The sequence below is a fragment of the Carcharodon carcharias genome, chromosome 10 (genome assembly GCF_017639515.1).
Source record: "Carcharodon carcharias isolate sCarCar2 chromosome 10, sCarCar2.pri, whole genome shotgun sequence".
In the NCBI taxonomy this organism is placed as follows: domain Eukaryota; kingdom Metazoa; phylum Chordata; class Chondrichthyes; order Lamniformes; family Lamnidae; genus Carcharodon; species Carcharodon carcharias.
Genome location: NC_054476.1, coordinates 107,895,554 through 107,913,830, shown reverse-complemented (window position 1 = coordinate 107,913,830; position 18,277 = coordinate 107,895,554). Strand labels below are relative to the sequence as shown.

At 44.9% G+C, this 18,277-nt stretch overlaps 1 protein-coding gene across 1 annotated transcript in view; it reads left to right on the top strand.

Moving 5' to 3' along the window:
- Window positions 1-544: 544 nt before the first annotated feature.
- Window positions 545-18,277, top strand: part of LOC121283517 (myosin regulatory light chain 2B, cardiac muscle isoform-like) — a 29,898-nt gene continuing 12,165 nt past the window's right edge. Inside the window, exons 1-5 of the mRNA XM_041198190.1 lie at window positions 545-671; window positions 879-965; window positions 1,387-1,462; window positions 1,585-1,686; window positions 13,959-14,037. Of these exons, the coding sequence (XP_041054124.1) occupies window positions 669-671; window positions 879-965; window positions 1,387-1,462; window positions 1,585-1,686; window positions 13,959-14,037 (347 nt within the window). The 5' untranslated portion in view covers window positions 545-668. The remainder of the gene's footprint in view (window positions 672-878; window positions 966-1,386; window positions 1,463-1,584; window positions 1,687-13,958; window positions 14,038-18,277) is intronic.

The window sequence follows — 18,277 nt, the reverse complement described above, 5'->3', positions numbered from 1 at the left end:
TGCTGTACTATTTTAAGTTTCAAGTTATTTTTTCCAGTTCAGCAGGAAATACTCATTTTACTTTGTTAGTTGAAATGTTATATTTTTTAAGTTATTTTGGAAATAGACAGGGATGTTGGGGGGGCGGGGTGGGCGGTGGTGGGGGGCAATGATTCGGAGATCTCACCTGGTACATTGAGTGCCAAATTGCAGAGGCTCAACTTGAGATCTGAGAGAGTGAATGAAGAAACTCGAGAGAGGAAATGTCCAGTGAATAAAGGAATGGCATTCTCCAGCGGCCATCCTGGGGGATGCTGCACTCCCACTCGGCCTTGAACCAAAGGCAAGGTGGCTGGAAGTGCACGGCCGGGTCTTCTCCTCCTAGTCCCTCACTGGTCTGCTCAGTTTAGAGGTTTAGTGGGTGACACATTGCGAGCCGGTGTCCCGGGACCACCCCATGTGCCGAATTCTCTGAAAGGTTCTACCATTCTCCCTTTGTGGTCTGAAGGTCAGGCGTGTTTCAGATAGCGAGCCTATTAGATTACCGACCTGAACACTTGCCATAGTTAGCTCCAGTATCTAAACTTGGAACACGTATATTTTTACTCCCACAGAATCTATATATAAGAGAATAGTCCCACCTTCTTTTGTCTGGTTTGTCTCACTGTTGAGGGGATACAGAGATCAAGATGGTAGGCAGCCAGGATCTTGTAATCTTTCCGATTCTTTTTCACCTCTCGTGACCATCTTAGAGTATAACTGCTGTTTTCTAGTTTCACACCAACCCTGTTTTCTATTTTTCCCTGCTTTCTGCTCTTTTCTCTTCATCCTGAACTTTATTTCTCTTCCTGTTTATCTGAGAGTTTGAAGTTGTCCGTGTTTTCATTCACGTTTTCTAGTCCCCAAAGAAAGCCAAGAAGAAGTTGGAGGGAAGTTCCAATGTCTTCTCAATGTTTGACCAAACGCAGATCCAAGAGTTCAAAGAGGTGAGTGTGAGATTCCCCTGTGCAGAACCAGAGTCAGTTTACACTCGAACATCAGACCGTGCCTGACCAGAAGATGGGAATCAGCCCCTATAGCTCTCATCTTAAACACCAGTCATGAAAAGAGACATAGCAAATTCCGCTTTGCAGCACAAAACTGATTAAAAGTCTGAGCTGTGTTATGCTTTGACAATACTGTAGAGGTGATCTGCTCCTTTCTGCACACCTTATGGTTCTGATAAGAGCCTCACATTTTCAATTTCAATGTATGCTATGGTTAGGGAAAAGGATACATGAGGTGGTGTCCACTGGCTTGTCAATATTGGTCCAGTAAAAAAGCGTCAATGTCGAACAAAGTACCTGTCAGGTGTCTTTCTCAGTTTATCTGTTGGCCCACACTCCAATCTCCTCAATTTTCTTACAGGCTTTCACTATCATGGATCAGAACAGAGACGGTTTCATCAATAAAGAGGATCTGAGAGACACCTTTGCAGCTCTGGGTAAGGAACCATGTCTTTACAATTCAGAGGGTTTTATAAAATATGTGTGTGTCAAGTGCATTAAGTGAATTCATGTTTTAAAGTTTAGAATAACTAATGCCAAACAACTGGTTTACCACCAGGCCGCGCCGCGAAAAGTGAAGAGTTGGACGCGATGTTGAGTGAGGCCCCGGGAGCAATAAACTTCACAGTCTTTCTGACCATGTTCGGTGAGAAACTGAAAGGTAAGAAGAATGAGAAATAATTGGTGTTGTAGAGTGGCCGAGTTGTGCTATTAATGATGGAGTTGATCTGCAGACACTTCTTGAGTGGAAACATTACGTTTATTTACAATTTACTTAACAGCAACTACACCTCTGGTTTCAACTCCAACTCTACACTGACTGCTTGGGGGTGGGGTGGGTAGCCTGTGCTACTCTCCTATTGGCTATTACAGATCATGTGATCATCATTAACATATTATTCTTAAAGATACATTACACACTAAATAAAACCATAGTTACTACAATTGGAGACCTCAAGATAAATTACAGGATGTAACAAAGGTTTAATAAAGTGCTGACGTTGAGTATATTTGTCACTAATGCTAAGGTTATCCTGTATGTTCAGTATAACAGTGTCCATAATTACAATAAGAACAAAAAAACACTGGAAATACTCAGCAGGTCAGGCAACATGTGTGGAGAAAAACAGAGTTAATGTTTCAGGCCGATGACCGCTCATCAGAATCCGTACTTGCCCCCATTTCCGTAATTGTTTCATTAGTTTTTGTTCAAAGTGCAGTCTAGCATTTTTCACATTTTGACACCACAGTCATTCTGATTTAACGTGGAGTAAAAGAACTTTTTTTCTAGTACAATAATGTTCTTGTGTTAGAAAGAACACTATTTCAGGGGGAATTCGACATCCTCACTAACTGATAATATCAGTAAAATAACTGTTGACTATATTAGCAATCGGATTATGTGATCTTCCTTTACCTATTCTTGTACCGGAGGTGTTTACATGTTGATTTTGGTCCTGGACTTAATTTTAGGGAATGGAGCCAGGCAAGTGGTAGAGATATCAGTGGAGGAGCATTTTGCCGATAGTGATCAGAGCTCCTTAAGATTCAAGGTTGATATGGAAAAGGACAAGGATGGGCCAGCAATCAGAGTTCTAAATTGAGGGAAGACCGATTTTAATAAGATCAGATATGATTTGGCCAGAGTGGACTGGGAGAGCTACTTTTAGGTAAATCTGCATCAGAGCAGTGGGATTCATTCAAGAAGGAAATAGGGAGAGTACAGGGCCAACATATTCCAGTAAAGATAAAGGGTGGGACCAACAAATCCAGGGAACCCTGGATGTCGAAGGATATACAGGATTGGATAAAGGGAAAAAGGGAGGCATATGGCAAATATCGAGGGCTCAAAACAGCGTAAGCCCTGGAGGAGTATAGAATGTGTAGGGAGGAACTTAAAAAGGAAATTAGGAGAGCAAAAAGGGGCATTAAAAAACATTGGGAGGTAAAATAAAGTTATTTTACGAGTACATTAAGAGTAAGAGAAAGAATAGGGCCCATTAAGGACCATAGTGGTAATTTGTGTGTGGAGCCGGAAGACGTAGGTAGGGTTCTAAATTGTGTTGGTGTTCACAAGTGAGAGGGATGATGTGAGTATGAAAATCATGCAGAAGGACTGTGATATAATTGAAGAAATTAGCATAGAAAGGGAGGAGGTTCTAAGTGGTCTGGCAGGCTTAAAAGTAGATATATCTCCAGGCCGGATGAAATATATCCCAGGCTGTTGAGTGAGGCAAGGGAGGAGGTAGCAGGGGTGCTGGCAATAATTTTCAATACCTCTATAGCCACAGGAGAGGTGCCAGAGGACTGGAGGACAGCCAATGTGGTACCGTTATTCAAGAAGGGGGGAAGGGATAAACCAGGGAACTACAGGCCAGTCAGTCTAACCTCAGTGGTGGAGAAAATATTGGAAGCAATTCTGAGGGACATAATTAATCTACACTTGGAGAGGCAGGAATTAATCAAGGACAGTCAGCTTGGTTTTGTTAAGGGGAGGTGATGTCTAACCAATTTGATTGAATTTTTCGAAGAGGTGACCAGCTGTGTAGATGACAGCAATACATTTGATGTAGTCTACTTGGACTTCAGCAAGGCTTTTGATGAGGTCCCACATGGGAGACTGATAATGAAGGTTAGAGCCTATGGGATCCAAGGCAATTTGGCAAATTGGATCCAGAATTGGCTGAGTGGCAGGAAGCAGAGGGCGATGGTCGAGGGGTGTTTTTGTGACTGGATGCCTGTGTCCGGTGGGGTTCCACAGGGATTGGTGTTCGGTCCCTTGCTGTTTATGGTATATAAAATAATTTAGACTTGAATGTAGGAGGGTTGATCAGTAAGTTCGCGGATGACACAAAAATTGGTGGGGTGGTAGTGAGGAGGATAGCTTTAGTTAAAGGAGGATATAGACAGGCTGGTCAGATGGGCTGATCAGTGGCAAATGGAATTTAATCCGGATAAGAGGTGATGCACTTGGGCAGGACAAACAAGGCACGGAATGCACGATGAATGGTAGGACCCTGGGAAGTACCAAGGATCAGAGGGACCTTGGTGTGCATGTCCACCAGTCCCTTAAGGTAGTGGAACAGGTAGATAAGTGGTTAAGAAGGCATATAGGATACTTGCGTTTATTAGCCGAGGCATAGAATATAAGAGCAGGGAGGTTTGCTGGAACTGTATAAAACGCTGGTTAGGCCACAGCTAGAGTATTGCATGCAGTTCTGGAATCCACATTATAGAAAGGATGTGATTGCACTAGAGAGAATGCAGAGGAGATTTACCAGGATGTTGCCTGGGGTGAAGAGTTTTAGTTATGAGGAGAGATTGGATTGACTGGGGCTATTTTCCCTGGAGCAGAGGAGATTGAGGAGGGACATGATTGAGATGTATAAAATTATGAGGAGCAGACAGGAAGGAACTTTTCCCCTTGGTGGAGGGATCAATAACCAGGGGGCATAGATTTAAGGTAAGGGGCAGGAGGTTTAGGGGGATGTGAGGAATAATTATTTCACCCAGAGGGTGTTGGGAATCTGGACCTCACTGCCTGAAAGGGTGGTAGAGGCAGAAACACTCATAACATTTAAGAAGTATTTGGATATGCACTTGTGATGCCATGGCATACAAGGCTATGGGCCTAGTGCTGGAAAATGGGATTAGAATAGTTAGGTACTTGTTTGACCAGTGCCAATGGGCCAAAGGGCCTTTTTCTGTGCTGTAGGCCTGTATGACTCTATGACTATGACTTTATGATTTTAAATAGAGATAAATCCCCTGTTCCATTGTGGAATGTCATTACAATCACATTAAGCATTGAACCATTAATATTACCACAAGTCACCTTGAGGCTACAGTATTAAATCGCTGTGAATTGTTAACCCTCTTGTGTTCTATATAAAGTGAGCTGAAGCTGCAAGAACTTATATAAAAGGATTGAAGGCTACAGAAAGAGGCTAATGGGGGTATGTAACCACCTCCATATCTCCCCAAGACTTTGTATCTTTACTTCTAACGTTTATTTCATTTTCACTTAAAATATGCAGCGGTTGCTGCCTCAGCTTCCACCCTGGGCCAAATCATTCCCTGCTCCAATAATTCTCTAATTTCTCCTGGCAGAGCCTGATTGCCAACTCTCTCAGATGTTTCCTCTTACTTCCCCCTGCACCATGACCTCCCACTGAACATCATGCCATTGTTTCCAGGACTGTCACTAACCTCATCTCCTCCAGAGATTGTCCCTCCATGGCCTTCAACTTCATAGTACCCCAGTCACTGGTAGACCCATCATTTCAGCCTGTTCCTGCCCCATTGAACAGATTTCTTCCTATCTCAACTCCATTTTTTCTCCCCTTGTCCAGCCTCTTCCTACCAACATCAATGACACTTCCGATGCCGTTAGTCACTTTAACAGTTGCAATTTCTTGGCCCTACCCACTCCTTTTCACCATGGACGTCCAATTACTCATACACCTCCATCCCCTACCAGGATGGTCTAAGGAGCCTCGGTCTTTTCCTTGAACAGAGGCCCGAACAATCTCCATCCGCCACAAATCTCCACCTGGCTGAACTTGTTCTCACCCATTCCAACTTCTCCTCCTTTAACTCGACTCACTTTCTCCAAATGAAATGTGTTAAGACCCATTGATCCTAGCTAAGCTAGCCTTTTTGCGGGTTGTGTGGAACATTCATCATTCTAGTCTTACTCAGGCCCCCTCCCTCCCCCTTTTTCCAGTAGACTGATGACTGTGTCGGTGCCGCCTCTTGCTCTCACCATCAACTGGAAAATTTAATTGACTTTGTTTCAATTGCCACCCATCTCTTACCTTCGCCCGGTCCATCTCTGACACTTCCCATCCCACCCTTGACTTCTTTGTCGGCATTTCTGGAGATAGGCTATCAACTAATATTCACTACAAACCCATGGACTCCCACAGCTACATTGACTACGTTTTCTCACACCCTGCTTCCTGTAAGGACTGCATTCCATTCTCCCAGTTTCTCTGTCTCTGTTGCATTTGTTCTAATGATACAACCTTCCACACCAGTGCTTCTGATATGTTTCCCTTTTCTTCAATTGAGGATTCCCCCCACTGTATTTGACAGGGACCTGGAATGTGTCCATACCATTTCCTGCACTTCTGCTCCAATCAGAATCATGATAGGGTTCCCCTTATTCTCACCTTCCACTCCACCAGCCTGATCATTTTCCACCAATGCTATCCTTTATTATGAGAGGAATTGAACAGAAAAATAAGGATGTCAAGCTTCAGTTATATTGATGAGACTACATCTCGAATACGGTGTGCAGTTTTGTTCTCCTTATTTAAGTAAGGATGTAAATGTGTTGGAGGCGGTTCAGAGGAGATTTACTAGATTGATACCTCGAATGAGTGAGTTGTCTTATGAGGAAAGGCTGGACAGACTGGGCTTGTTTCTACTGGAGTTTAGAAGAGTGAGGGGTGACTTGATGAAGTATATAAGATCCTGAGTGGTCTTGACAAGGTGGATGTGGAAAGGATGTTTCCTCTTGTGGGTGAATCCAGAACTAAGGGGCACTGTTTTAACATTTGGGGTCACCCTTTTAGGACGGAGATGAGGAGAAATGTTTTTTTTCAGAGGGCTGTGTGACTTTGGAACGCTCTGCCTCAGAAGGCGGGATCACTGAATATTTTTAAGTAGTAAAGTAGTAAATAGATTTTTGTTAGGCAAGGGAATCAAAGGTTATCGGCGGTAGATGGGAATGTGGAACTTGAAACACAAACAGGTCAGCCATGATCCTATTGAATGGCAGAGAAGGCTCGAGGGGCCGAATGGCCTACTTCTGCTCTTATTATGTATGTTCATATGCATGTTCCACATCTCACCCAAAATTTGAAAAGCTTCCACTGATGTACATAGACTAAAATTACATGGTCAGGTTTATTTTAAAAATGACAATTAATGCAATCACCAAGAATTCCCTTGAGCTTCTTCTTGGTAGAGAGCTGGAACTTTGGTGTAAAATTAGCAGAAACTCTGTTTAGTCAATCTATCTGGATCTGTCAAAGTTAAGACAGCCGACTGGGAGATACCTCAAAAAAATTCCCAACAATTATTTATAAAATTAATGCTGGAATCAGTCCATGAGAAATTATTCTTTGGAATAAGCAGCAAGGATGTAACAGATTAGCAGACTGGTGGCCTTTCAGATGTCATGTTGTTTATAAATGCTGCAAATTGCAGCTCATTCAGAGTTCAGATTTCTCACTGGAACAAAAATTGATCAGATAATTTGTCAATACCAACACAGTTCCAAGGCCTCCGAAATCAAAGCAGCTACTCAGCTGTGAATAAAGAGTTATTTCCTGGGTGATTACTTTTCAAGTAGCTGTTAATGCCTTTACTGTGTACAATTTAATTAGAATCTAAAACAAAAGCATGGCATCCTGATGAATTCCCAGATCAACTGACCTGGTCTTGTTTCATAGACAATTTATCTCCAGGCCTTCATTTTGGAAGTATAAGGTATGAAAGCTTCCATTTTAATTTTACTGGTCCAAGAGTGAACAGTGCTCTTGGTGTAACATCTCTCCCTCCACGAACAGCACCCAAATAAACAGCCTGACTTGACAATCCTCTCGTTTTCCCTCTGTGGGATCTTTCTGTGTCGGAATTGGATATTATTTTATCTACAAAACAACATGGGGTGGAGTTTTAAGGCGCCTCCCGCTGGGCGGGGTGGGGGTTCCCGCTGAAGTCATTGGACTTTTGAACGGCTCACTGCATTATACAGCCCGGCCCCTGCCGCGATAGGGCTGTAAAATTCTGCCCATGATTGCACTTCAGACCTAAGATTGATTGGCTGTGAAGACCTTGAGACTTGCAGGAGGTGTGTTATAAAAACCTCAGTTCTCCCTCTGAAGTTACTTCAAATTACATGAAATAAAATATCAAAATCTCTCTTAACAAAGAGTAAAATACTTCTAAGTAGAAAGAGGGCCTGATGTTTTAATGAAACTTATTGCAGATCACGATCTGATCTTTAGCAGATAGATGGCTCTTAGCAACTCCTCTGTATTTCAATCACAGTCTTAGAATATGAGAGGCTTTTGGGATAAATATCTCTGGGTAAGATGATCAAAGGAATAAAATGAACAATCAACCTGGCCATACCTGCCTAGTAGTCAGAGAATCATAGAGATTTACGACACAGAAGGAGGCCAGTTGGCCCATCAAGTACATATCAGCTATGAATGATCCAGCCTAATTTCACTTTCCAGAACCTGCTCTGCAGTCCAGCATATCCAAAAAATTTTAAAAGCAGTGAAGGTTTCTCTCACTACCATCTTTTCAGACAGTGAGGTCCAGCCTCCACCACCCTCTGGGTCAAAAACATTGTCCTCATTTCCCCCCTAATCCTTCTAGCAATTGTTTTAATGCTATGTCCCTGTGAATAGACCTCTCTGCCATGGGACATAGGTCCTTCCTCTCTATCTAGGCTCCTCATCATTTTGTACACCTCGATTAAATCTTCCTTCAGCTGCCTCTGCTTCAAAGAAAACAACTGGAGCTATGTTTGGATCCAACTTGACATTTGCTCTTTTACTTTTTATGAGCTTTACTTTACATGAGCTTTTACTTTTCAAATCAGTCTGCCATGCTGGATCTTGTCAAAAGCCTTGCTTAAATCCATGTGGACTACATTAACTGTGCCATCCTCATTGCCTCTCCTTGTTACCTCCTCAGGAAAGTCAATCAGGATTCATCAGGCACAACCTGTTTTCCCAGAAACTAATTTATGAAGCCTAGTGTTTTCAGGGTGAATTCTGTAAAAAGGGCGACATGCTAAGGAGATCAAACTGCTGATGGATGAACACCTGAACATGGATTCTATTCTTGAATAATGGCTTTGATTGAAGAATCAGCCTAGCTTATATTTTGACCAGCTCCTCTTTATCTCAGTATCAAACCAAAGTGTTTCTTCATTAGAATCACATAATACTTCAATATCTTTAGAGGTAATCACCAGTTTACAAACAAATTGCACACTTGTGACATCAATTCAACCTGCTCCCATTGAGTTTATTTCTTTCTTTGTTTCCTGGATTTCCCATTCCTAGTTATCTCGAGAAAGCTGTGATGGGATTTCTCCTTGGGTCACTGCAGGCCACAAGGTGATAGGACTGCCACAGTGCTGTTCAATAGAGAATTCCAGCACTTTGACTCAGCGATGATGAAGGAACAATGATATATGTACAGGTCAGGTTGCTGTGTGACTTGGAGGGGAACCTGGAGGTGTTCCCATGACGATGCTGCCTTTGTCCTTCTCAGTGTTAGAGATTACCGGGGAGGGAAAGTCTGCCCAATACTACGTGACCTGCTGTATTTGGTGAGGGAATAACTTCCTAGGTTTTGCTGCAGTGCATCTTGTTCATACTGGCAGCTGCAGTGTATGTGGTGTGGGATTAGAAATTGACTTCAGTGGCAAGGCACTCAGCAAGTAGACTGCTTTCTCCTGGATATTGTCAACTTTCTTGTGTCTGCACTTTTTCAGGTGAGTGATAAGTGTTTTATCAAATATTTTATTTGTGAAAATGGAGGAATTTTGGTGGAAAATTGACATTGGAGAGGAATAGAGCAAATAAGCAATGGGCAGTTATGTCCTGACAGGCAAGTGTTAGAATTTTCCATGCCCGCTGGCGTCAGGCGTCAGGAGTCAGGACGGGTGTGAGCGGACGATATGGTGGGAAGGCCAGAAATCAGTTTCATGCCGTTCTGAAACACATTTGCAAATATCCACTCCGCCCATCAATGGCTGCATTCCCGCCACTGCACGTTGGCAACCTCCATTTGTAATACACGTGCTTGTCAGAATCATCCCCCCATGTCAAATTTACCACTCATGTTGGTGGGAAAACATTGGTGCAGAAAACATTTTGACAAGTGTGACATGCAAAAGTCGGGACTTTCCATCAGGGCCTTGCTCACATCATTGACATCTGGAGAGCAGAAGATACTGGAGCCCAACAGCTACTGGACTCTGGAGGAACTTGTGCATCACCTGCTGAGTGAATTTTCATGGAAATGGCTCTACCACGATGCAGCTCATGGAAGGTGGGAGGTCACCATTGAGGCTCTGCTTCGGGTCATCAGTGTCCTGGCCGTGGTCTGCTACAGATGATTGTCGAGGGGGTGGAGAGGAAGGTATAGGTTTGACTGGGAGGGGAAGGTGTACCAGGGATTTGGGGGAGGAAACGAGTACAGTGGGAGGAAGGTATGATGGGGAGAATGCAGCAACTGGGAAGGTAGGTTTAAGGTGGGGGGGGGGGGCGAGGAAGGTGTAAGGGAAGGAGTTCAGAGGGGTGTTGGAGGGTGACCAGGTTAATGTGCAAGGGAGGGTTCTGTGTACTCAATGATTGCCTCCTGGGGAGTGAACTGAGGGTGGGTGTGGTAGGATGGAATGGTGAAAATGACCGAGGGCAGAGTGAGCCAATAGGGTGGGAGGCTGAGAGTGCGACAGTAGCAGTAGAAGGGGCATCGAGGGTGGTTGGTGGGACTCAGAGGCAGATATGGACCCTCGGGGTGGGAAGGAGACAGTTGGGGAGGTCCGTGTGGATGGGATTGGGATTCCCAGGAAGCTAGGGAATGTGCACATTTACCTGGACATCCTGGAAGAGAAGGGTTCTGGTTGGAAGATGACAATGGGAGGTGGACGGTGATGCCAGAGGGGTGATGGGGGAAGGGACATGGGTGACTGGGGAGGGGAAAGGATGGGGATTGAGCCAAAATATGCCTACGACCATGTTTCTAAAATCGAAAGTGAGAGGAGCCTCGTGCTGGGTGGGAACAGGTGCTGCATGGGAGTGTACTCAGTGGGTGGGTGGAGAAGCAGCTCAGATGGACAACTGAACGAGAACCCCAGCAGGCAGCATTGAAAATGCTCAGTACATTAAGTTGAGTGTAATGCAGGAAGGATCCACGTGTGTGGGAGAGTAATTGCACGAGGCTCCCTGCCAAAAGACCCTGCCAAACAGACACCCCTCCCTTCAGAATCACCCGTGGGCCAGCTGGACTGCTAGTGGGGATGGAGGGGGGGTGGGGAGGCGGGGGGGAGGTGGTTGGGGGGGACGTAGGGGGAGGACTCATGAAGTCTGTCAATGAAGCTGAAAGACACCATTACACATTATTCAATGTGAGTAAATATATTTTCAGATTATTAAGTAATAAATTGTGTTCACCCGTGCAGCCATTTGTGATCAGAAATTCTTACATTTTCTAGGCCTTAGACTTCTAGGTGCTGCCCTGACATCTGCAGCAGGGGTGGAGACAGCCTGTGCAATGGTTGGCCCTGTTCCCTCTGATGTTTTGATGTGGGTCCTTTGGAGAGCTGAGGCCTGGAAGGCCCTGGCTTACTTTGGCTGTCCTGCTGTGGGCCAGCTGCTCCCTCTGTGGTGACAGAGGTTAAGGTTGAGGGGGTCGCAGGCTAAGGGGACTTGGAGGGAGTGGACAGCCTCTGAGATTCCTTAGTGGCTGACCCAGGGGTGTCCAGCTGCCGCTCCTCCCTTTGGGTGCCCGAGGGCCCCGGCCTGACTCCTTGAGGGGAAGGAGCACCTGAGGGATGTCAAGGTTTCCCGTTTCCCTCTCACGTCACCACTGCAGGAACTCACCCATGGTTCCCGCAATGGATTATAGGTCTGTGCATATCTCCACGTTCTGTTGGACCAGGGTCTGCATGGCGTCTGACATCCTCCCCATGGAGACCTCCATAAGCGCACATGTGGGCACCAGTTCATTAGGGAGCAGGCAGACACATTCCTCTGACTCATGCCACTCTGTTGAGGGCTTCCAACAGCTCTGTGTGATGTCGCCCCGCCTTCTGCTGACTCTCCATGATGAGGTTCATCATCTGACTTGGACGTCACAGATGCCTCTTCCCCAGCAGTCCTCCGAGTGCCTGGAGTTCACATGAACCTGCCTCCTCCTGCTGCAGACACATGCCCGTACGGTGACCACCAGATTGTGAACCCGAGTCTGCTCTAGATCTAGGTCCCACTGAGGTGCATATCTCTGTGCTGGTGGGCAGTGTGGGTAAGCGTTGTGACAGGTCTTCCAGCTGCTTATTTCCAGCTCTTCAATGGAGGAGGTGCCCTCTTGGCTGGAGGTGAGGACATGGATGGAGCTGAAGATGGCTGGCTGAGGGTGTCATTCACTTGGCAGAGCTCCCTGTGAAACAAAGTAAAGATAATTAGTGCATGGCAGCAGAGTCAAAAACAGGAGAGGGAGCACTCACAGTTGTGTTGAGGGAGGGATGATGTGGTGCAGGATCCTCAGGTGGGTGTTTGCCATTGACCTCACTGTTGCTGCTGGTACAGTCCACATCCTCACCAGTCAGTGAGATGGCACACTTCTCAAAGTGAGTGAGGGGCCTAATGTGGGCCATCCCACCCCTGGTCTGGGACTTCTCTCTTCCGAAGTGAGTCAGCGTCGCCTGCATGAAAACAGATGGAGAGAGTGTGAGCAGGACACATGGCACTGAGTGGAATGTTTGTGTAGTGAGTGGAGCCATGGACAGGATGAGGACGTAAGCTCGAGAGGATATGAGCTGATGGAGATGTGAGGGTGTGTGTGAGAGTTAGTGGTGCTGTCCCTTGAGGTGTGAGGTCTCTGTGGATGTGTGATGGGTTTGTGAGTGTGTGAGTCGAGATTGATGAGAAGAGTGAGTTGCCCTGGCAGAACGGATGAGACCATTCCTCCCCTTTTGGCACTGGGTGGCTGTCCTCTTTTGCAGGGCATTGGCGCTGACCACCGCTGCCACCAATTCCCATGCTGGACTAGTGACTTTGCTTGCTGGTCTTTGCCCAGAGTGGGGGTAGAGGACATCATGAGGGGCCTCCACTACATCCAGTAGGCACTTGAGGGAGGCATCCCTAAATCTGGGGGCAGCATGTTTCCTCCATTTGGCAGCCATCAGCTCACAGCTTCCTGTCCCTTAAAGAGTGCTAGCTCTGTGCAGGGGCAGCCTTTAAATATGGTGCCCGGTTTACTGTGATGGCGGGACAGGCGAATGAGATGCCATTCTGCCATTGACCTGGCATGTTTCCCAGGAATGCATGATTAATGAGGCAGGATTGGGACGATGTGGCGTGATAAGTCACCATTGCGGCCAGTGGGTGAAACGTCCTTTTTCCCGCCCACAACCGCACTTAGTGCAAATCTGGAATGGTTCCACCCGAGGAGTCATTCAGTGTACTCCACAGCAGATCCTCATTACTGGATAGACAACAAACTCATTAAAAGTATGAGGGGAATTCAGCTGGATATTATCTCAACTGGAGAATGGGATATGATGTGGCAGAGTGAGGAAGACTTTGAGAAGTAGAGTTAAAATAAAACCATCTACAGATACATTTTGACAAAAATAATAAGAGCTGGAAAGTGGGATTGGGTTGGCTCATTTTTTGGCTAGCACACACAGAATGGGTCGAATGGTCTCCTGTGCTGTAAAATTTCTATGTTTCTATCATGTGTCCATGATTGTTCCCACACAGGATTCTTGACCTTACTTGGTGCCTTCAGGGTTATTGGCCCAGAGCTGCAGTGTGATGCTTTCTCACTGGATGCAGTGGGAAACAGGGATGGCTTCATCCAGAGCTTCAAGTGTAGCTTCCACTTTGTTCAAGTGAAGGTCATCATTTTGTTACATTTCACTTCATTTTCAAATGCATCTGCAAAATGGGCAATTCATCCATGCCATTGGATACCTCTCCTAACTCTCTCAATTTGGATTCAGTATCTGACACACCACTGAATATTTTTAAGTGATGATCTCATGTAGAGGGGAGCATGAAAAAAATATTCAAATTTAAGCCAAAAGTAAGTAATAACCACAACATTACATTTAGTACCCTGACACCCAAACATAACAGTGAGTGATCTATTGGTTCCTGTGGTTTTCTCCAGGTGCTGACCCTGAAGAAACAATTCTAAATGCTTTCAAGATTTTTGACCCAGACGCCAAGGGACATATCAAAGCAGACTAGTAAGTATAAAATAAACATTCTGTTCTTTCTGCTTGAAGTAGATGAAAACAGAGGGGATTATCCACACCACATAATCAAAGTCTCCAAAATATTAAGGTTTTTTACATTCTCTATGAACATCTTTATTCCTCAGCATAATCCTCTTTTTCTATGGAGTTCTGTGTCCCCCTCTGTGTGCTCCGGTGTCCCCCTCTGTGTGCTCCGGTGTCCCCCGCTGTGTGCTCCGGTGTCCCCCTCTGTGTGGTCCAGTGTCCCCCTCTGTGTGGTCCTGTGTCCTCCTCTGTGTGATCCTTTTTCTCCCTTTGTGGTCTTGTCTCTCCCTCTGTGATCCTGTGTTACATGCAAACATATGAATTAGGAGCATGTTCTGCTATTCAGTAAGATCATGGCTGATCTGAAAGTAACCTCAACTCCACATTCTGTCTACCCCCAATAACCTTTCACCCTCTTGTTAATCAAGAACCTCGCTCACCTTTTGAGGAAGAGAATTCCAAAGTCTCACAACTCTCTGAAAGAAAAATATTTTCTTGTTCTCTGTCTAATTGGGTGACAACTTATTTTGAAACAGTGACCGAGTTCTAGATTCTCCCACAAGAGGAAACATCCTCCCCACATCCACCCTGTCAAGACCCCTCAGGATCTTATATATTTCAATCAAGTTGCCTCTTACTCTTCTAAACTCCAGTGGATACAAGCTTAGCCTGTCCAACCTTTCCTCATAAGACAGCCCACCCATTCCAGGTATTAGTCTGGTAAACCTTCTCTGAACTGCTTCTAATGCATTTACATCTTTCTTTATAAGAAGGCGATAAGGTACCGTATACAATACTCCAGATGTGGTCTCACTAGTGCTTGGTATGACTGAAGCATAACCTCCCTACTTTTGTATTCAATTTCCCTCAAGTAAATGATAACATTCTGTTAACTTTCCTAATTACTTGTTGGACCTACATACTAAACTTTTGCGATTCATGCACTAAGACACCCAGATCATAAGCACATAAGAAATCAGAACAGGAGTAGACTATTCAGCCCCTCGAGCCTGCTCTGCCATTCAATAAGATCATGGCTGATCTTCTGTGTTTCGAATTCCACTTTCCACCTACCCCCAATAACTTTTGATTCCCTTGCCTAACAAGAATCTATCTACCTGTGCCATTAAATATTCAATGACCCCGCCTTCACCATCGTCTGAGGCAGAGGTTTCCAAAGTCACACAACCCCTCTAAGAGAAAAAAATTCTCCTCATCTCTGTCCTAAAAGTGCAACCCCTAAGTTTAAAACAGTACCTCCTAGTTCTGGAAGATCCTGCTGCACCTCAGAGCTCTGCAATCTCTCAACATTTAGATAATATGCTTCTCTTTTATTCTTCCTGCCAAAATGGACAATTTCACATTTTCCCACATTATACTCCATTTGGCAGATCTTTGCCCACTCACTTAACCTATCTAAATATTTTATAGCCTCTTTGTGTCCTCTTCACAATTTACTTTCCTACCTATCTTTGTGTTATCATCAAATTTGGCAACAATCCCATTGTAAACAGTTGAAGTCCCAGCACTGATCCCTGTGGCATACCACTCATTACATCTCGCCAACCTGAAAATGACCCATTTATGCCTACTCTCTGCTTCCCGTTTGCCAGCCAATCTTCTATCCATGCCAGTATGTTATCCCCTACACCATGAGCTTTTATTTTACGCAATAACCTCTGATGTGGCACTTTATCAAATCCCATCTAGAGCAGGAGATCATCACACAGCATAGAGAGCAATTTGGGATTTTGTCCATAAATTCCTAGGGACTATTTATTCCAACCATCTGAAGTGAATTCTCTGCTTGAGCCGCCCATGCCAGTGCAGTTGTCAACTTGGCGCTCAACTAATCTGCTAAGATTTTATGCAGTATTTCATCAATCACCACGTGATTCCTTTCACAGAGTCCATTGCTGAAAGGTCTATCAGGTATAATGTTCATGATCATGATGTTTGTATTTTCACATGTCATTGGCAAATTTTCATTCAGAAACCTCACTGCTGTCCTCAATCCAGCCTCTCTTCATTTCTCCATGTGTTGTCTACATTCAGCATTTTTTTCCTGACTATGGCCCGGACTTTTGCCATGATGGAGAACTCTCCATTGTGGAGAAAATCCCAGAAGTGGCCGAAAATTCTAAGTCCGAGCATTTTTGATATTCACCGGAGTCAGGCCGGGTTCACGCATGTCATTTAAGTCACCAGCTGCCTCCACTGAAGTGGGATTTTGGAAGAATAGGAGTGTGGAACCGAGAGTGTACAGATCAGCACAGGTAAGAGGAAGTCTGAACTTGGTGGATTCATTTGGATAGCCAGGGTACCCCTTTGAATAGGCTACTGGGACACCTTTGGGAGGGGTAAGGCACCCTTTGGGATTGTTAGAAGTGAACATAATTATCCACTTTTTATGCACAAAATCATTGGAACTGTCCAGCTGTCAAGGAACTGTCCATTTACTAAGGAACTGTCCAACTGTCAAGGAACTGTTAAAGAGATGGGGTCACATTACTAAAGAGCTGTCCAGCTGTCAAACTTGTCAAACCTGTCCTTCCAGTGTTAAAACTGTTCAAAGCTATCTAGGAAGTGTCAAATCTGTCAAAGAACTGTCCAAGGATACTGGGTGAGATTGCATGGAGGGGGTAAAGGCAAAGGAATGTGGTTGTGAGGCATGCATTGGCATGAGTTGGCACAGGGGTAAGGAGCACTAGGTGGTGGATAGAGGGACACTAAGTTGGCACAGGGGGTATAAAGACAATGAAAGTTGGGTAGACAGGCACTAAGTTGGCAAAGGTGTGTGAGAGGACATGGGTGGGGAGCATGGGTTGGCATAGGTTGGCATGGATGAGGCATAGGGAGTGTATGGCGGCTGCAGGCCGGAGGGATTCTTTTGTTTTATTATTTTTTACTTATTTAAACACAGTGCCAGGGCACAGAGCCAGGCCTTGCACCCAGCCTGCCTCTGGGACTGACAGCTTCTGCAATTGTTCTAGGATCGCCTGTCCCTACTCCTATTTCAGCCCACTGCCACCCCACCCAATCACTGCCCTCCACCTTCAACTCCCCAAAAGCAAAACTCCAACCAGCGGGGCATGTTTCTATGTCTGGCTTGTTGAGCAGGGAAATGTCCCAACTCTGCGAAGCCGACCCGGGATGAAAACCTGTGCCTATGTATTCATAGTAGAAAAGACTAAATCTGGTTGCCAGGTCTACAAAATATAGAATGAAGACATTCATGTCCCATACGTTTAGATCCATGACATTAAAGTCACATGCTAATGGAAAGCTTACAAGAGGATATGCCGGTGCCCTCCAATAGCTTTTATAGATTTCACACTTCTCATTAATCCCTCCAATGTGCCTCAAGCACTCTTCATCAACAACACCTGCATCATTTTGCCAGATTTTTAATCTTTGACAAGTAGGGGAGCAAATTGTCTTTGGGACTTTAAGACAATTTGATTCTTTTTTTCTTTGATTCTTATCACCTGATACCATAAATACTTGTCTAACTGGAAGATTGGCAGGAAAAGCTGTAACACAACAATGGGCAGCTTTTAAAGAAGAAAATACTTTGTATACAGTCAAGGTACATTCCCATGAGGGGGAGAGGAAGAGAAAACAAATCCAGAGTTCCATGGGCAACAGAGGTCAGGTGGATACTACAATTGAGAACCAGGATCAATATAGAAGGTTCAGAGGGGAATTTTAAAAAATAGATAAGAGAAGCAAAGAGAGAGTATGAGAGGAGACTGGCAGCCAACATTAAAGTGAATCCCAAAATCTTGTACAGGCATATAAGTAATAAAAGGTTGGTGAAAGGAGGAGTGGGGTCAATTACAGGATTTCTGCATGGAAGCAGGGGGCATGGCTGAGGTATTAGGTATTACTTTGTATCTGTCTTTACCAAGGAAGACAATGATGATTGGACAGCAACAAGCCCCTCCCATCATCATCAGGTAACAGAACATCAAGGATGTCAACCAGTCCCCTTAACGAGGAATCAACGTCTCCAGGGAGACCGACGCCCACAGAAGACAAAGTAACATCGGTCTTCCAGCGACTCCACACAGTCTGGACAGCCAACACCATCAACATGGCCATGAAGCTGCGACTCTACGTGTCCATAGTAATGCCAACTGCAATCTGTGCCAGTGAGACATGGAAGAGAATAGCAAAGGTTCACATAAGTTGGACGTCTTTCACC